Source organism: Strongylocentrotus purpuratus, unplaced genomic scaffold (assembly GCF_000002235.5).
Source record: "Strongylocentrotus purpuratus isolate Spur 01 unplaced genomic scaffold, Spur_5.0 spur5_scaffold_10, whole genome shotgun sequence".
Taxonomy (NCBI): Eukaryota; Metazoa; Echinodermata; class Echinoidea; order Camarodonta; family Strongylocentrotidae; genus Strongylocentrotus; species Strongylocentrotus purpuratus.
In genome coordinates, this window is record NW_022145595.1 from 27,697,096 (window position 1) to 27,718,567 (window position 21,472).

The window sequence follows — 21,472 nt, forward strand, 5'->3', positions numbered from 1 at the left end:
ATCCGTTTACTTCCTCGGCTTTATTAGATCCGTTTCCTGTTTTTGAACTCTAATGACGTATCCATAAATTATCTTATGAATTTAAGTATATTTTCAGTGAGTGTGGTTTTGGAGAAATAGCTAATGTGATCTCATATTTTTCAGGCCATAAGATTTCACTGCTCTCGTAGACCTAGAATACGTACGTGTTTGTTTTGACATCTTATTATTAGTCTTTATATTACCTTGTTTCTTTTTTGGGGGTTCGTTGTGCAGCATTTTGTGTGTGTGTGTGTGTGTGTGTGTGTGTGTTTAAAAAAAACCTTTATGAGGGGTATACATTTATCGCTCTCTTAGACTTCAAATATTTTAGTGTTTGTTTGGGTAACCTTTTTGTTTGGCCTTCGTATTTTTTTCCTATTTTTTTTTTTGGTACACTTTATGCAGCAGTTTTCTTTTTTTCCTTCTCATGAGGGGTAATTAACTACTCTGTCAGAACTGTTACAAATTACAATCATTCAAAGACGATGCATTTTGTATTACTTGCAACACTGAAATATTTCTTTTCAATCGTCACTTAGTCAACGATGTGTTTTTGTTATCTATATTTACTTTCTTTCACTTAGAGCAATGTATCGATGAAGACAAATATCACTCTCTGTCCATAAATCCTCTTAGTCTGAATGAACTTAATAACGAGCTAAAGTCTACACAAACATTACAACCTAAAAATGTAACCAATGATTCCTGCAAATATATGTTTTCTGATGATTTTGTACAAGAATATCTATCTACTCCAGATAATTTCTCTATATTACATATTAATTCCAAGAGTCTTGTCAGTAATTACGACGATCTACAACTTCTTCTTAGTTCATTAGATTACAAATTCACAGTTATTGGAATTTCTGAAACATGGTTTCGAAACAACATTTCAGTTAATATGTTTAATATTGACGGATATTCTCTTATTCATATTGATAGACTCAACAACCATGGGGAGGAGTCGCTTTATATACAAGAGATGATATTGATTATAACCTGTGTTCTAAATTCATCAGTTAGTCGTAATCATTGTGATACTGTCTTTATTAAAATACATCAAGAAAAAAAAAACTATAATAGTTGGCTGTGTTTACGGAGTACCTAATACTGATGTCAACTATTTCGACAAAACACTCACGAGTCTGTTGGTTGGCATTAACCCCTTAAATAAAGATGCATATTAGGTGCTTTCGACATTAACTAACTTAATCAAGATATTAATCACAGAACTAATGAATTTCTAGATACAATGTTTACAGAAGGGCTATTCCCTACTATAAGTAAACCAACTCGTGTAACAAGACATTCTGCTACCCTGATTAATAACATATTTACTAACTGTATTCACATGCATCAAAACTGTGGTATCATTTATTCAGATCTTTTGGTCAGTCGACCACCTGTTACAATACGTAATACAATGGCAACATACAGTTGCTATGTCAGACATGCTGTAGCATCACCAGGAAGACAAAGGCAATGATGATGTATTGTACATAGGTATGGAAGCATGCAATTCTATTATTAACGTGTGCTAAGCTGGGGGAAATTACATACCATTGTCTATTCTAGAATATTAGTTTAGTCTGACTTGTCTGACATAGCAATTTATATGTTGCTATTGTTTGTGGTATTGTAACAGGTGGTCAACTTTGGCAAAGTTACATGCCACTTTCTCAAGTTGGCTCATTGATGACTGACGGATGATGTCACAAGGGGAATGAGATCTGGAGGTTTTAGGAGTGGAGCTTAGCAAGTTTGAAAAACAAATATTTCAAAAAATATTAAAAAATCTATGAAACAAATTCAGAAGTTTACATATCAAAATATGAGATGTATGCAGGACTGCACACCAACAGGGATACACTTGTATTTCGATGTCATGGGCCCTTTAAGTTCTGTGTTAACACCCCCCCCCCCCCCCCCTCCACAAAAAAACCACACACATCTTGCAGGCACCTTGTAGGTAGCAATCGCTGGTAGCCCGTGTGTGTTCGAGCGCGTGTGTTTTTCTTTTTTGGAAATATTATTCATTCAGTGCACAACATATCATATTGTTATAAATGAGTAATAAGTTACAACTGTACATAATTCTCTGATGTTTTTGTGATAATAAATAGTAACTAAACGTATAATGTTGTATTATTCATTTGTAATAGTATGACAATAAAAATGGAAAGCTGTGATTTGTTATTATATATTTCATTTATGTTAAATTAATGTAACTCCTTTATCTTGTAATATTATGACAAATTATGTATGTATTATCATTCTGTTATTATTTTTTGTGCATTGAATGAATAATAAAATAACTTTCAAAAAAAAAAAAAAGCCAGAGTCTGGCCGGTTCTTCATATTTCTTCAAAATCAATACATAAAATAATCTGCATGTTAATATTATTATATAGAATATGTTTTTACATTCACATATAAATAATACAAATGAACTTTTACTATTTACATCAAATAAAGCATGAAACATGCACGCATAAAGAAGGCATGAACATAAAAATACAATAAAAAAACACACACACACACCCATACATACACCCACTGAAAACATGCCTATATATTATATCCCCTGTAATTGATCAAGCCCCCGAAGATGGCGTTATCAACGAACTCATATACAGTGTGAGTCCAATAAAAGTTTACACCTAGAAAATTGCTAATTATTTTAACAGTCATCTATGAAAAGTAAATTAATATACATCTTATGAAAGAGTGTTTCATCCCAAATCATTTGGTATCATTTTTGTGAGGTATGTGTTCACGCTTAAGGTCCGGTCACACAGAGGGGACGCATGGGGGGGGGGGGGCGCACGGCCGGCGCATTGACTATCGGAAAAAGTCGTGATTCCGACTTTTGTCAGGATTTGGGAGAAGCTAGCGAGCTGACAACGAATGCATAGCGTGTTGCTAGCGCGCTGCGCGTATGCGGGGCGTGTGCTTCACGTATGTCTGGCGTTGGTCTAGCGCGCTCCGCGCATGTCTGGCGTCCCTTTGGCGTGTACATTCATGCGTCGAGCTCCGCGCACACTTTTGAGCATGCTCAAAAAATCCCGACGCACACAGCGAATGACGACGAATGTATAGCGTTGGTCCAGCGTTGGTCCAGCGCGCTCGACGAACGAGTAACGAATGATGACACACACCTAGCGAACGACAACGCACTGGCCAAAATTGCGAATTTCCAATGCGCTGGCCGTGCGTCCCCCATGCGTCCCCTCTGTGTGACCGGGCCTTTAGATGAACGGGAGGCGTTTGTTTGCGAGAGTGCAAAAATCGACTTGCGCCAAAGTTACTTATGTGATGTTTGAATAAAACTATTGGGATTTGGGTATCAATTCGGTCTTTGCAGATCCAAATAACATTCCTTACAAAATGAATCATGCCACACATATCAAATATCGAATATCATATATCAACGAACATTTGTGCGCGCGCGTGTGTGTGTGCGTGTGACTTTGCTTCTGCAAAAAGCATTGCAATGCATTTCATTTGATACATTCAATTCATTCTCTCACTCCGCTGTAGGCATCACTTTGGCGCAAGTCGATTTTGCACTCTCGCAAAAAATGCCTCCTGTTCATCCAAGCGTGAACACATACCACACAAAAATGATACCAAATGATTTGGGATAAAACACTCTTTCATAAGATGTATAATAATTTACTGTTCATAGATGATTTTTAAAATCATTAGCAATTTTCTAGGTGTAAACTTTTTTTGACTCACACGGTAGTATACGCTCACCAGTCCAGCCTTCGAAGGGCGTTCTCTTAGGGGCAGGTCGCATTGTGTTGGTGAGGTGAAAATCAAAATTAAATAGGCCAGATTCTGGACTAAAGCCCCAGTCCAATATAAAGCCGGACCAGCACGGACGAGCACGGACCACTCCGGACCATCCCGGACCATGGTCTGGGGTGATCCGGGATGGTCCGGGACGTATATGGGACTGTAGCTTAAGATGATGCTTGACGAATGTATACACAACGCACAAAAGCGTACATAACGTGTGCATGGTACAGTGGTTGTATACAATGCGATCTGTATGTAGCATACTCATCAAATTGGCAACTCCTCACGTTAGTGCACTTTGAACGGGCTACCTTCTGCAAAGGTGAGATCGTTCAACCTGTTTTCTACCCCGCTTTTGTTCGGGGTTTTCCCAATTTCATGTAACGTGACAATAGTTTGTCTTTATTTGCTATTAGGGACTTTTAGATTTGCACAACGACAACGTGGATTGCTACGATTGACGTCCTTTTAAATGCACTGCCTTGAATGGACGTCACACGTATCTAGCCACGCAAATCTAAAAGTCCCTATTGCTTTTAACGTTGTCCGCCTCCACATAAAAAGGCAAATGATGATTTACTGCAAAATTTGACCTTTACCAAATTTGACATTTATCCTAAGCTTTTGGCGCTATATACTTCTGCAAGTTCCTGCAACAAAATACGACAAGGCTGTACAACTAGAACTTGTTGGCAAATTGTATTAACCGCTGGGATGACAGGGGGTGCTCTGTGTACGTGTTGTTGCTGCTGTTACTGTCCATAAAGAGAATGTTGAGTTCTGGGGACTGGGGAGAGGTGTAACATTATGTGTGAGCGTTTTCATTGTTACTATGCAAGTGTGTAAAAACATCAGAGAAAAAATGTTCCCTGAAAAGCATGGCTCTTCAAATGTCTTCAGATTCTAAATATGACACGTAACAGCTTAAAAATGAGGACCTCATTTTTATGCCACATGTTTGTGTATCCCATATACATCTTTCTGTGTACAGTGCTTGTTACTTTTATCAAGAGGGCCATATTTCTTATCGTTTTGATGATTCCAGAACCTTGCAGTACACACCAATACTTATATACTACATGATCCACTTTGTTCTGATCGATTCCACACCGTTCCTTTCACAATGCAATCGCATGACCAGAACTCTACTGTGTCTCTTTCGAAAACGCCAAATCGCATGTTCCTTTTTTTTGTATACACAACAACATTTAACAAGAAACGTAAACATGTAAAAAATCGAAAAGTTTGAGATCAGACATTTATAAACAATTCAAACTTTGCAACATAAATACCGTATTTGAGAAGTTTTTTTTAAAGCAAAAAACTTAGGAACATGCATGTCTGTTGAGTGAAATGAAAAACATTTATTCACCTTTAACCAAACTCTTTTTGAAAGGTATAGATTGTAATATATATTTTGTTTTAAATATAAATATTTAGTTTTCATAATTTCGATTCAATTCCTCAAAGTGACAAAAAACAATAAAGTCTCAGGTATAGAGACCAAACCGTACATGAGACACTAACAGTAATGTTTGTAACATTTAGTTCCCTCTCATGATGGTTAATTTGGTCGACTTGATGCATGAGAATGATTGAAACCTCAAGATTAGCCATATCTATATCAATTAATATGATGATGGTAGGCTTAAACAATGTAATAATGGACAGAAACTAATTTTAACATTTACGCGTGAGAATGGGGGGAGTGGGCAGATTACTGTATGTGATTCAAATAATACATTCGTTTTCATACCACAAGTACAAGGTCGAATGATCATTGATTACAATCCCTCATCCGTTTCTTCTTTTGTTGCGTGCCTTAATAAAAAAAAAATGCTTACACCCAGTAAATAAATAGACCTGCTATTCTTTCATGTATAGAACAAATACGACAAATCTGTATGATATTGAGCGCGTAACGTGTTTGTTCTCGTATTCAGGGTGAAATCTGTACAAAGATGGCTACTTCTAGCTTTGAGATTAGAAAAGGGAAGGATGAATTACGACATGAAATCTTGTCGTACAAACCAGGCAAGGCTGTACCTTGTGATGATGAGCGAGTGGTGTTTCCTGATACGCTTGTTATTGGTACGATAACTTTACCCGGGTATGCGTACAGCATAGTCCCTGCCCTGAGACGCGCTCTTTATGGAGACGTAGAGCCACGTAAGCTTGCTGTTACACGTCAAACATCTACTGAGGATCAGGAGGAATATCTCACCGATTCTATATATGTCATCACAAAAAATCGCTTTGGTTTGTATATTAAAAATAAGGCTATGTTGTTTTGTTTGTGTTTGTTGTAATTCAAATGAAACAGTACGCCTCTACTATGAACATGTATTGTTGGAATGGAAGCTATTTCGTAAACCTTAAGGTAAGTTTTGGGAAAAATAATTAACTGTATGGGCAAATTATATTTTAAATATAACTTAAGCAACGGAATGCCCTTTCGCCCTGCATAAACTAGCATTGTGAAGAATGTCCAAACACTCTAAATATGTCTGGTAAAACAAGTAATTATTTTGTATTTCTTATTTTGTTCTTCATCGTCTCTAGAAAACAATTATGCCCACTTGCCCAAAATGAGAGAATGTATACCAAACTGCGTGTTTTTGAATTTGTAGTAAACAATTGATTGATTTGCTTGTTTTGAAGAAGAACAAAACTTCAATTCAATTCAATCATGGCATGGCGGTTTGACAAAACCGCGCGATGATCCTATATTTGGGCGTTAAATTAACTTCAGATTGGTAGGTACTACACTACATCGCAATCAATATTCAACATTTTCATGTGGCTATACTCCGTCTCTTGAATTGTATAATTATATTTGCTAAATATCAGTCGTCTGTAATATTTTAATTCTAATAGGGTATGAACCATGACATACGCCTGAGATAGATATATAGATGATAGATAAATGGATTTTATTAGAATCTTCGTGTCTGGCATTACCTCATCGAGCCCACGACCCCAAGCTTCGTCTTCTTTATAAATTATCTTTTTTTTTTTTTTTTTTGTAGAATTTTTGAATTAAGACGTTTTTGATTTGTTTATGTTTTTTGTTGTTTTCATACTGTTTTTATAACGATGTCCTTTGTCAATGTTAAGTATAAATACCCATGTGTCTGCTGTAAAAAACCCGTAAAAAAGAATCAGAAAGGTCTCCGTTGTATTGTATGTACAAACTGGTTGCACATTAGCTGTGTTGGAATAACCCCTCAAGTTTACGACAACTTATCAACCTCCTTTGAGAATTGGCATTGTCCAAAATGCTTATTTCAAGAGCTGCCTTTTTCTAATGTGGAACAACTACCTTCGAAATCATTAACAACTACGACCAATCCAGAGTTCAATAATTTACCAAGTGATATAAATCAGGGTAATCTAAAACTTGAAGAACTTAATTGCAGGGGTTTAAAGATAACCCAGCTGAATGTAAACAGTCTCATTAGGCATTTAGATGAATTAAAGTCACTGTTATTTTATAATAGTATTGATATATTTGCTATGAATGAGACCAAGATTGACAACTCTGTAAGTGACCACGAGATAGCAATTGAAAATTATGTCACGATTCGAAAAGACCGGAATCGTCAAGGTGGAGGTGTCGCCCTCTTTGTTCATAAATCCTTAAAAGTGGAGATCTTACATCATGACTCTCTCAACGATTTAGAAATCGTCGCTGTTGTTGTTCATTCAAAGATTTGTAAACCGCTCTTAGTTACTACATGGTATAGGCCACCGAGTTCTACAATTGATGTACTGAAGGCGTATGAAATATTTCTGCAATATATTGATAGTTTGAAGAAAGATAGCATATTGGTTGGTGATGTAAATTGTGATATATTATTGCACGTACCTTCCTCGCATACCAGAATGTACGGTGATATTAACGATATCTTTGCTTTTGAGCAGATAAATACGACTGAACCAACAAGAGTAACTAACCAGTCCGCAACTCTAGTAGACCACATGTTAAGCAATTGTTCACATAGAGTTAAATCACACGGTGTCATTCATAATGGATTAAGCGATCATTCCATCAGCTTTCTGGTTCTGAAATCCGAATCGACTTCATTCTCACGTACAGTTCAATTTAGAAATTGCAAAAACTTTGATACCGACAAATTCAAATCAGACCTTAGAAATCAACCTTGGGAAATAATTAAAGACATCGAAAATATTGATGATGCTGTTAGAAAATGGGAAAAACTTTTAATCGATGTAATTGATAAACATATGCCTATTCGAACGAAAAGGTCAAAACAACGTAATACTCCCTGGATGAATTCGAACATATTTAAGCTGATGAAAGATCGAGACAAAATGAAGCATAAAGCTTTCAGGACTAAGAATGGTGATATGATGTCACAGTACAGAAATCTTCGTAATAAAGTTACATTTGAAATTCGAAAGGCGAAACGCAAATATTTTACTGATAAATTTTCAAATGTAAATACTGATCCCAGAAAAACATGGAAAATTTTAAAATCAGTCATTTCTGTTAAAACATGTGATTCTACAATTGGTGATACGAATGAAAGTGTTAAAATAGCGGAAGAGTTTAACTCGTATTTTGCAAGTATTGGTACAACTTTAGCCGAACAAATTCCACCAGGTCACTATTCACGAAAATAACGCAACCTTGGATAGCACTTTTAGCTTTGTGTCCATAACTGAAACTGACACACTGAACTTAATCAAAAAATTGAAAAATAAAAAATCGATTGGTCTTGATGGAATATCAGTATTTATCTTGAAATTAAGCGCCATTGAAATTGGTCCCATCCTCACTTACTTATTCAACAAATCAATGAAAACTGGAAAATTCCCGAATCCTTGGAAAACGGCTAAGATTGTGCCTTTACATAAGAATGGTGATAAATCTTCCCCTGGTAATTTCAGGCCAATTTCGATATTGCCCTGTGTGTCTAAAATTTTGGAACGAATTGTACAACACCAGTTATTAGATTACCTGCATAAAAATGATATTTTATGTAGAGAACAGTCTGGATTCAGACCTAAACATTCGACAACATCTACCCTAATAAAGGTCACAGATGATTGGCTTCAGGCCATGGACGAGTCTAAATACACAGGTACTATATTTATCGACCTGCGAAAAGCTTTCGACACTGTCGACCATCAAATTCTTATGAAGAAAATGCATAACATTGGTATAAAAAATATGTCGAGTGACTGGTTTTATAGCTATTTGAATGGAAGAACATGTAAAACCCTTGTAAATCATTCTCTTTCATCTTCCAAATTTATATCATGCGGGGTCCCGCAAGGGTCGCTTTTAGGGCCCCTCTTATTTATAATATACGTTAATGATCTTGCCAAATATATTAAATCAAGCAGTCTAAAGTTATATGCAGACGACACAGTGATATATTCCTCCGATACCTCAGTACGCAAAATTGAGTCAACTCTGAACAGTGACCTACTTATTTTACACCAGTGGATGAAGGAAAATAGACTTAGTGTAAATTTTGAAAAAACAGTTTGTATGCTTATTGGTAGTCGATACATGTTGTCAAAAGAAAAGAACTTAAATGTCACCCTCTGTCAGACTAAAATTAAACAAGTGGAAAATGTCAAGTACTTAGGTGTCATTTGTGATGAGCAAATTAAATGGAATATTCACACTGATAAGATGGTGAAAAAAATAGGACAAATGGTAAGCTTTCTTGGTAGATTAAGAAGCACCTTGTATATATGAGAAATTCTGCTATATAATTTGAACTGAGTGTTTGAGCCTCCACCCACAGATGGTGGTGCTGGAGAAATTATTCATGAACTTGTATGTACCTGTTTGCCATTTCGAAACAATTTACTCTTTGTAACAAAATGGAGGTATTATTAGAGATCAAAATTATCCCAAATTAATGCCAGCTTGGCTCATGTTGAGAATTTCAAGCGTTATATTCAATTTAATTGAGAAGGAGACGAACGTTATTTCAAATTAATTGTAATTATATTTCAAGTTTTTTTGTGTGTCCTATTTCTTCATTTTACCCATGGTCAATGTCTTTCCTTGTAATATATGTGAGAAACCCGTAAAGTGTAATCAAAAAGCGCTACTTTGTACTAAATGTAACCAATGGATACATATTTCATGTGGAGATGTATCTTCCAAACAATATGATGATAAAACTGAACAGTTTCACAATTGGCAATGTACCAAATGTATTTTCCTAGAAATGCCGCTTTGGAATGTTGAGGATATAGTAAAAGATAGAAATGTGAGCTTGAACCATACAAATTCTGTTGATATAGACATTGACTTAAGTACGAATACCTGTACCTCTATAAATGACTTTCCAAAGGGTAAAGGATTGAAAATTGCACATTTAAATATTCGTAGTCTTAGAAATAAGGTGGATGATCTGCAATTATATTTGAAAGAAAATCCGTACGAAATTCTGACCTTGTCAGAAACATGGCTAAGTGAAAACATTTGTAATTCATTGTTACAAATTGATGGGTATCATTTTGAAAGACTAGATAGAGACGAAAAGGGAGGAGGAGTTGGATGTTTTATACAAAAAAATATATCATATATTAGACGACCTGATCTTGAAGACCGTGAGTTAGAAATTATGTGGCTAGAGATAAGACTACACAATCACAAACCAAAGTATCTTGGAGTTGTATATCGTCCACCTAACAGTAGAAGTGCTTTTTTCAATAACCTAGAAATTAATTTAGAAAATATATGTATGTTATCAAATGATATTGTAATATTAGGTGATTTAAATTGTAATATGTTAACTCAGAATAATCTTTCAAAGCAGATACATGATCTGAGTGACAATATGCATTTGTCTCAGCTGATAAGGACCCCGACACGTATAACCGTTAATAGTACAACCCTTATTGATCTAATTCTTGTGTCAAATAATTTGAAATCACTGGAGAGTGGCACACGGTCTATCGGTCTAAGTGATCATTTATTGATATACCTTGTATTGAAAGAAAAACCACCGCCCTCTATATGTTCTGTGAGTACCTACCGTTCATTTAGAAACTTTAATGAAATTTTTTTCAAAAATGATGTTAAAGATATAAACTGGGATAATTTGTACTTAAACAATCACAATGTTGAGAATATGTGGAATATTTTCAAATGTAAATTCAAAGACATTTGTGATCTTCATGCACCGTATGTCACAGTAAGAAAACGTTCTAGGGGGTCACCTTGGATTACCAACGAATATTTATGTATCGCAAGAGATAGGAATTATTTTAAATGCAAATTTGATAAACACAGAACTACAGACTACTGGGAAAAGTTTAAAGAATTCAGAAATAAGGCAAATGTACTGAACAAGAAGTTAAAGAAACAATATTATAAGAATCTTTGCATTGAAAATGGTAATGATATGAAAAAATCCTGGAAAGTACTCAAAGACTTACTCCCAAAGAAAGATGCCAATTCTGATCATAAAATTCTTGTAAATGACCAAATTGTAGTAGACAAAGAAAAAGTAGCAGAATTGTTTAATGAAAGTTTCAATAATATTCAAAGCCAACTAACAGGAGCGAATGATTCTCATCTCAATATAAATGCATTGCAAACATTACCGCAAACAGCACATGAATTCAAATTTACAGAGATCGAGGAATGTTTTGTATTAAAAGAACTACTCAAGCTTGATGTTTCAAAAGCAGTTGGTATTGATGATCTTCCTCCAAAGCTACTTAAAATAGCTGCCCCACATATTGTTAGAGTCTTAACAGTATTGTTCAATTGTTCATTGTCAAAAGGGTACGTTCCTCATGACTTCAAAGTTGCTAAAATAACCCCTATTCATAAAGGTGGAAACAAAATGGAATTAACTAACTACCGACCTATTTCCATTCTCCCCACAATGTCAAAGATATTTGAAAAAGCAGTGCACAATCAGATATACTCTTACTTAAACAAACATTCTTTGTTAAGTGAACGGCAATCAGGTTTTAGACCAGGGCATTCAACTCTAACATGCTTGACTGAAATAGTCGAAGGTATACTTGACAATATGGACAAAGGTCTGGTCACTGGAGCCATTTTTCTTGACCTGAAAAAGGCGTTCGACGTTATACCACATCCATTGATTATTAAGAAAATGTTATTGTATGGTATTGGGGGAGTTGAACTTGAGTGGTTCGAATCCTATCTATCTAATAGGCAACAATGTGTATTCTTGCAAGGGACTAAGAGTAATTTTCTAACTGTGAAATCAGGAATTCCACAAGGATCAATACTGGGGCCATTAATTTTCTGCCTCTATGTGAATGATATTTGTAACCTGCAACTCCATTCTAAGACAAAGATTTCCTTATATGCAGATGACACGGCAGTATTTCATCATGGAAAGGATTATAAAGTTTGTGAATACAATCTCCAAAAAGATTTTACCCGTATCTTGAAATGGCTAAAATACAATGGACTGTTTTTAAATGCAAATAAAACCAAAACAATACTATTTGGTTCCAAAAGAAAAATTCAAAATAATAATATTTGTATTCGTTACAGTGACAATGTACTCGACTCAGTCGAAAGTATGAAATATCTAGGTGTAACACTAGACAAAAGCTTAACATGGTCGTTACATGTAAACGAAGTTGTTAAGAAAGTATCGGGTACGATTGCCTGCATTAGACGTATACGCAATTATATTTCCCGTAAGAATCTTATTACATTATACTTTTCTCTTATCCTACCGCATTTAAACTACTGTAATTCAGTATGGGGAAATACTTCGAAACAAAATCTAACAAAGTTGCAAAAATTACAAAATAGATATGCACGATTAGTTCTTCGTGCCGAATATTTTACACCCCAAAATGTTTTAATGAGTAAATTGAAATGGCGGTCATTAGAGGAAAGAATTACATATCAGAAATGCATCTTGATTTTTAAAATCATAAACGACCTATCACCACCATATCTTAATCCATGTATAAGTAAAAGACCGATATTATATTCTACTCGTTATGCTTTAAACAGTCCATTATTCATTCCAAAGTGTAAAACAAATTTTAAAACGAAAACCTTAGCGGTTTCAGGAGCTAAAATATACAATAAATTACCCTATCATATTAAAAATTGTAAGTCGCTGCAAAGTTTTAAAAAGAATGTCAAAACCTTTCAGTTTCCCTTGTAAACATATTTTCACGTTAATTTGACCTTTATTTATTACATTTCATTCATCTAGTTTTTTCAATTTGATAGTTGTATTTTTTTTTCCTTATAATTTATTGTTAATGCGTGTTTTTCGTTACCTATGTTTAATTATTGTATATACCATGTATATTTTACCTTTGTATGTATGTTTTGAATTCATGTTATTATTGTACATGTTTTTTATGTGAATACAGGGCTCTCTGGGAGAGCAGGCTCAGAAATGAACTTGAATGAGACCACCCTGTTAAAATAAAACTATAATAAATAAAATAAATAAATAAATAAATAATCTATATTAAAACTAATATATAATGCAGTTGTTCTTCCCCACTTCGACTATGGAGATGTTGTATATGGTTCGGCCTGCAAATATTTAACTGAAAGATTACAAAAGCTCCAAAATCGTGCTGGGCGTTTGATTTTACATATCAATCTCGACTCTCATATACCCAATTTAGAAATTCACAATGCCCTTAACTGGGAATCGTTACACGACAGGAGAAATCAGCATTTGCTAACTTATATGTTTAAATCACTTAATGAGATGACCCCTGTTTACATTTCAGACCTTTTTAGTATCTCTGTGCACGAATACCACTTACGCTTTGGCGGAAGACTATATACGCCTAAGCCTAATACTGGATTTTTGAAAAGAACTTTTAAGTTTAGAGGAGCTATTGCTTATGATAATCTCCCTGTACTTGTTAGAAATGCCTCAACTCTGAATAGTTTTAAGCGCGAATTAACGTTGTTCTACTCACATGCCCAATCACCCAGACCTTGATAATAAATTGACCTATTCCAGACCCGGGAGGGGGGGGGGATGGACTTTCGTAGTCCTTTCACACAACTACCATTTTGTAGAGTTTAAGCATTTATAACTGTGTATTGTACCTTTTCTTATACCCTTTAATTTAGTAAATAATTGTACGTCATATTTTATATTTATGTATATGATTCCTGGACCCCATGGAAGACCAGCAGTGTCGTGCCTGGCACAGCTGAATATGGGCTATCCAGCCGTTTTATTTACACTATGTATATACTTGTATTATATGTTTGTTTTTAAAACGGAAAATAAATACTATACTATACTATACTATAACATACTAATATGAGATACCAAAAGACCACTTCCGCCATGCATTGAAATCCAATCGCAAGGAAATATCAACAAGATCTCACATTCGCCCGCCGGAAGACACTGCACTCCAATAATTTAGAACGCGGACCGCGAAAAGCATAATATTCGTCCAGTCCAGCAACGACTTATAGTAATACACGCACTCCGCACCCGAACACCGATACATCGAGTTTCTGCCCTTTCATATGACACCTCAGTCAAGAAAAACGGGTTAGGAATAACAAAGTTCTGCTTGTTTAAAGTAGTGCTTGCATTTCCATAATTTTATCAAACGAATTCGTTTTCACTGGCTGCCTGCCGTAGCAACAAGCAGAATTGACAAAAGACTTAACTCCGTTTCGTTGACAATCAGCCATGCATGAAGTCTTTCGTCTACGGCTGATTGTCAACGAAACGGAGTTAAGTCTTTTGTTAATTCCGTTTGTTGCTTCTGCAGGCAGCCAGTGAAAACGAATTTGTTTAATAAAATTATGGAAATGCAAGCACTACTTTAAACAAACAGAACTTTGTTATTCCTAGCTCCTTTTTCCTGACTGAGGTGTCATATGAAAGGGCAGAAACTCAACTTTCTAGAAATGTGATTTTCTCTTTGAAATTCGGATACCGTCCGCAAAATGACTTTTTGGTTTCCTCTCTTCAAATTCACTTTAATCACTCAAGCGTGAAATATGCGAGTTGCATCAAATGAACGAGGAGGATCTAAGCTTTACAAATATGTGTCATCTATTAATTATAATTGTGATCAAGTTATGATAAAAACATCGATAATTCTCGGTTTCGTTTTTTCTGGGACGCACTGTATGATTCCACGACTTTCAAACCCATGTAAGATTCTCTTCATGAAACGCATTATGTTCACTGTTTTTATTATCACAACGTATTATTTTATGTGGTTTCTTTAAATGTTATTGCACAAACGATTCATTCATTTGTGTTATGTTGGCACATTGCATATTATTAATAGAACTACACAAGCTTGTCTACTTTGTTCCCTCTTTACTTCTGCATGTGGCTATTAAATGTCATGTTCATAGTATCCCAAAGGTTCATCATGCACAATGTATAAACACGTTCTCGCTTTAATACCATCTTACTAGTTTCATACGAAGAGAATGTACGAGACCTTGCCGGGAAGGTTGGATGTATCGTGCTCTTACTGCAGTGAGTATTATTTTTTTTCGCTCTCCATATTCACATGGGCCATTCAAATATTGACTGAAATCAAATAACTTTTTTTAATCGCAAATCTGACGCCGGAAACAAACAATGCACACAAGTAGAAGGCACTGGTTTTAGCGATTTGATCAAAATTCAGTAAATGCACTTGTTAATGATAAGAACAGATTAATAAGAATTAATAAAATAATAAATAAGGACTAAAACACTAATTATGAGAATAATAGCTTATATAAACTCACATTTCCTTTAAAGTCATGTCACTAAGTCCATTTATTAAAATTTCCAAAATACGTTCGATTAATATAGTATCATAGACAAAGCAATGTCAAACACTAACTTAAAGTACAATTTTATTGCTAGTTATATCTGTATCGGGTGGGTAGCACCGGACTGTATTCAAAGAGTGCCCAAACTTTCACCGATGTGCTTCTCTGAATTTTCCTTTTTTCATAACACCTTGTTAATGATGTTCGCCTTTCGCTTTCACATTGACATCCACATATAAGTTGATTCCTGTCGATGTACAGGGCTGCATACAAATCATATTTTGTTTTTTAAACATCTAAATATATTTTCATATATTTTTAAATATTTTTTAAAATAATTTTCTCAGACTTGCTAAGCTCCACCCTAAAAAAAATGACCCAGATCTTATCTACTTGTGACATCATCTGTCAATCATTGGCGAGCCCCTAGCAGAATAATATTTAGATACGCACTGTTTATCACTCTCGTCAATTCATAAACATGATCTTGTAACGTTTCTCCTAACTTCTGTTACCCGAAATGTTCTAATTCTTTTTTCTATGTCCTTATTTTTGCCAAGCTATTTTGTTTACAGAATTCTGTCCCAAGAGTCTTTCTGACTTTATTATCTCAATTCCAAGACCACTTTCTACACCTATTTGTTGTATTATTATGTTCTATGCATACATAAATGGCACTGTTTCATATATCACCGTTTTTCTCCCTGAGTGTCGCGGCAAAATGCTGCAAAATATATTTATGGATGCAGCGAGAGAAATTTAGTTACAATTACAAAAATGGAAAAACGTAGATTTCTTGAAACTTTAATATAAATAACCACTGTCGTATGTAATTGCATGAAGAAATATCATATTAAGTAATACAAAAGTGATTTTCATGCCCGCTAGCTGCGCTCTCTCGCCTCTCGCAATGCGACAATGCACCAGCTTAGAGCACACTGCAAGAACATTAGTATATGAATAACTAGAATGATGATACTATTATAACAATAGAATTAAAGGGCCCCTTTTCCGATTATTCTTTTCGAGGTTCGTTATATTATGTAGGCCTATCGAAATATTTTGAAAGTGTAAGGGATCGAGCAGAAAGAAGGTATGGCACAATACAGGGTGAGTCAGAAAGAATGTCCCACTTTTTAAAAGTTGTATTGTTTGTTATCCTCCCAGTAAATTTAGGAACCATTTTCATTTGAATCCCTTCACGCATGACTTAACATCAGACAATCTTTACAAGACTGCCAGATTTCACTTGCGCCAACTTACTGGGTGAGGAATAAAACAGTGCATTGAACAAAGACAGGCAGACAGACACAGACACACACACGCACACACATACGCACACACACGCACACGCACACGCACACACACACGCACACACACACAAACACAGACAACACACACGGTTACAAATGTCTCAGAATTTCTTTTCTTTTTTCTTTTCTGATTAAGCATTGATTTTTATCAAGATCCCTGAATGTTTAAGTGGCATTTCCCTGACAATCTTTCCCTTTAGTACACATTCACTACCACCATATCATCATCATTGTCATCATCTTAATCTTAATCATAATCATCGTCATCTTCATCATCATCGTCATAATCAAAATTGTTTGTGTGTGTGTGCTTGTGTGTGTGCGTGCGTATGCGTGTGTGTGTGTGTATTTGTGTGTGTGTGTGTGTGTGTGTGTGTGTCTGTCGGCCTGTCTTTGTTCAATGCACTGTTTTATTCACCACCCAGTAAGTTGGCGCAAGTGAAATCTGGCAGTCTTGTAAAGATTGTCTGATGTTCAGTCATGCGTGAACGGATTCAAATAAAAATGGTACCTAAATGTACTGGGAGGATAACTCTATCAAGACATATCATTAAATCCCTAATTAAATATTCATCCTTCAAACAATACAACTTTTAAAAAGTGGGACATTCTTTCTGACTCACCCTGTAGTACTCAGGTTCTACACAAATGATAAAAAAGTTAAAAATGTTAGTCCCTGACCAGAAATGAATTTCGAAATTAAGTCCGTAATTTACTTTTGAAGAAAAATAACAAAATAAGATGTAGTCCTACGTGATTTTTCTTCTTCCATACTATTGTGTGCATTTTTTAAATTATTAACTCTTTAATCATCACCACGTAATAATAACGATTCTGAATCTGTGCATTTCCTCATTTTTATTAGACCGTCTACTTTCGACCAGTACCAACAATGGATCAAGACAACCAAGAGGTTTACAGGTAAGTTTGCCCATAATTCGTTACGCTAGGTAGGACAATAAACCATATTATTATTATCAAGCCCTTGGTTGCACATCATCAATTTCGATCAAGTTGATATCGTGAACTCTCACACGGCCTTTGTCCGTTCAATTTGTAAATTAAATACCTTTCCCTTCCTTGTGCAAGCATGCTGATACTTTCCTCTTTTTGTACAGCCCTGTATTATCATATAATTGGCCTATGTGATTACAAATGTTCATCTTCATAATTGAACATGTATAACTATCTCCTGACTATCGATGTTTACTCCCTATTTCGGCTCTTAATTATGCAGTCTCCTTCCTTCATCATTCTTCTCTCTTCCCTGTCTCTCCCCGTCGATCCTTCTCTCACTCACCAGTTCTATTTACAATCCTAGAAAATGGTGTTATACTCTATGCGCATACAGCACGTGTAATGGCAATATTTGAAAGATGTGAATGGAAATTTACAAATTCGATCCTTACTCTGGTGTAAAAATACATCCCATCCTCCTAAAAAATGTCTGGTATATAGAGGTCATGAGTCGATTAAACAACTACTTTTAACTGATTCGTTTTCTTTTGGATAGGTCACGTCCCTATATGTGCCATGGAAACTACCGGGCAAAGTGAAGTCATCGAGAAGGCAAAAAATAAACTAAAAAAGCTCGGGATCACTGACATCTATGACCTACCTCCCAGTAATGACATTCTCTCATATGAGAAAGGGTTGCAGTGGCTTGACCTCCTTCATGGATGCCTTCAAAAAGGTGACGAAGGGATTTTTGCTGACTTAATACAGCTTTATTCGTTACCCAGCTTTGAGCGGTTATGGAACCAAGGGAGAAAGGATGTCACAGAAGCAGAGAAGAGACACGGAGAAGACATTAAAGAAGAAGAAGAAGCAAAGAAGTTACTCCAAGGAAGAATTACAGACTTAGAGCAGGAACTCAACGAGTCCCGTGCAAGTCGCGCAAGCATAGTCAGTGAAAATGGAAGACTACAAGATACCATGAAGGTTGAACAAGAAAGGCGTGAACATAGTGAAAGGGCAATGATGGAAAACGAGAAAAGAGCAAAACAGATAATGGAGACGTACAAGCAGAGGGAGATGGAATTTGAAAAGAAAGTACAATCACAGGGTCTGCGTATCGAAACAATGGCTGAAAAATTACAGGGGACAGAAGAGAAGGCAAGACGTCAGGTTGAGCGACTAGAGACCGACAACGAAGAAATGATGAAGAAATTAGTGTCTAAGCTACAACGGGAAGACACTTTGACAAAAATGCTAGAGGAGAAGAAGCGAAACGAGACGACTCTAAGACAGCAAGCTGAAGAATTAATGAAAGGAACAGAGGGAGATAGAGCGCGATTTGAAAAGGAAAAACGGTCAATAGAATTAAGTTGGAAGAAGGAGCTTGATCATAAGGAACAGCTTATGGAGCAACTTGAGCGTAGGACATGGAAGCTGAGAACCAAAATTCAACTAGAAAGTGAGATACGATCAGCAGAGCAGAAGAGGAAAGCAGAGACATATCAATCGAGTTTCATTCGCTGGGTGGCTTTTGGAAAACAAGCTCAGAGTGGTAAGACTGTATTTTTTCAATCTCATTTTCCTTTATTTTTTTTAAAATTTCTACATTATTCTATACTAGTCCCATCCCATTTTTTCCATTTTGTGAAGTATTTATAATGTGAAGCTTATCAAGTCAAATAATGGTCTTTATAGCTCCCTACCCCATTTTTGCTACTTTGAAATTACTTAGAATACCAAGCTTATCACAGTCCAAGATAGTCCCAAACCTTAGTTTATGTATGTTTCTTGTTGGTTGTTGTTGATATTATGCCAAAAATAACGCCATTTAATCACATTATCCTAGGAAACTCGAGGTATGTAATGCTTATTGATAAGTATTAATATTAACAGTATTTCTGTTAAACATAGAGATACAGTGAACGATAGAGAAAATTCCAAATTTGTATCTTATATTCTTCTTTTTTCACTTCTCTTTCAAACTGACTTCATTCCTTCATGACAGGCACATCATCATTTGAGGATAATTCAACCGGACTAACAGGGTTACTAACAGGGTGAGATGCAATATTTTTACTCTTTACATGAAAAATTGACAATGAACACATTATTTCTCTTATAGTGACAAAACTACTACGGAATGTACTTTGGTGTGTAAAATGAGTGGTGCTAGACTGCCTACAGCACTTCTAAAAGAACGGCAGCACTTATGTTCTATGAATCCAAAATCATGTTGAGACATTTCGTGACCACCTGTGATTATGTAAAAGGCAGAAGTGAATAAAAGATTGAAACTCATCAACAAAAACATAAAAATCCTAGCTGCATTAATAAAGTGAAATCCTTTAATGAATTTAAATCAATAATTTGAGCATGTGAGCATGGTCTCTAAATGAGATCGCTGTCTATTTGTGTCAGTCAGCTGCTATATGTTTAACAATGAAAACGTTCTGTAATGAAACTAGTAGAATAAAATACTCTTGATTAGAGTTATATTATAACATAATCCCCTAGTCTCATTAGAGTTATATTATAAAATAATCCTCTAGTCTCATTACCGGAAGAACGTATTTTTACCCTTTTTTTCTTCTTCACTTAAGTAAAGATTTGTATCAATTTTAAAGTTGATTCGTCAAACCTAAGTTCTCTGACTGCCTCCATGTTTTTTTCTTTGTTATTACTGTGAATCATTTAGAGAGGAGCCCCCAGATGATGATTTTGCATGCATATTACAGCAGATAGCTGACGACCTTTACGATGAAGCCAAGATCGACAGCCTTGCTGGTCAGCTGGGAATCCTACATGGTGATATACAGAGAGCGCTCATGACCAATGTGAAGTTCAATCGTGTTACCAGTGATGGAACTCGTCATATGCTAAAACAATGGAGAAGAGGTGTGTCCAGGGAAGATGAACGGATTGAGCTAACGAAGGCACTGCAAGCTGCCAACTTAGTCAACCTTACAGACCTGTATCTCAGCGGAGGTAAAGATATAATTTCATTAAGAACAATTGTAGTTTCATAATACGGTTCATGTGTTTCGAGTCAAATTGACCTAATTTTCTGAAGTTCATTTTTACACTCTTGATATTAATACTAAGGTGACGTAATGCAGACAAAATATAGGAAAAGAGAGTTTAGGTACATACTACTTTTAGTTAGCATTTTCCTAATGAATAAAAAACCAAACAAATGCTTATGGCCCTATCTCACTGAGCGGCGAATGCTTGTGAACGTAGCGAATTTTGATTCGCCAACTTTTCTGACGAATGTTGGCGAAAATCGGCAACCTTTAGTGACGTTTGGCGACAATTAGCAACATTTGAGTGAATGTTTCTGAAAGCGTTTGCGAAAGGCAGTTGGCGACTATTAGCGACTGTAAGCAAATGTTAGCGACAGTTTTTGCGAAGATTAGCAACTATTTGCCAATCCTTTGCCACTATTTGTGAACGTTTGAGACCTTTTGAGAACTCCTGGTACTCAATGGGTCGATTTTTATAAAGGAACCATATGGTAACGTGGTCGCTAGCATTGGCGAAACAAACAGAACTGGCGATAACAAAGAGCGACGTCGTCTTACAACCGTTTGCAATTAAGGCTTAC

At 35.6% G+C, this 21,472-nt stretch overlaps 1 protein-coding gene across 1 annotated transcript; it reads left to right on the forward strand.

Annotated features, from left to right (window-relative positions):
• The first annotated feature begins 18,428 nt into the window (after positions 1–18,428).
• LOC105437546 (caldesmon-like) lies at positions 18,429–19,937 on the forward strand. Its single transcript, XM_011664252.2, has 2 exons — positions 18,429–19,420; positions 19,874–19,937. Exons 1-2 carry the CDS (start codon positions 18,445–18,447, stop codon positions 19,927–19,929), a joined length of 1,032 nt encoding a protein of 343 aa, XP_011662554.2. The 5' UTR covers positions 18,429–18,444; the 3' UTR covers positions 19,930–19,937.
• Positions 19,938–21,472: the final 1,535 nt, after the last annotated feature.

What these genes read in the sequence shown, in the direction of transcription:
- LOC105437546 (XM_011664252.2), top strand. Translation starts at nt 18,445, where the DNA reads ATGGAAACTACCGGGCAAAGTGAAGTCATCGAGAAGGCAAAAAATAAA. An exon ending in TGGAAAACAAGCTCAGAGTG is followed by an intron (nt 19,421 to 19,873) that starts GTAAGACTGTAT and finishes CCTTCATGACAG; the next exon opens with GCACATCATCATTTGAGGAT.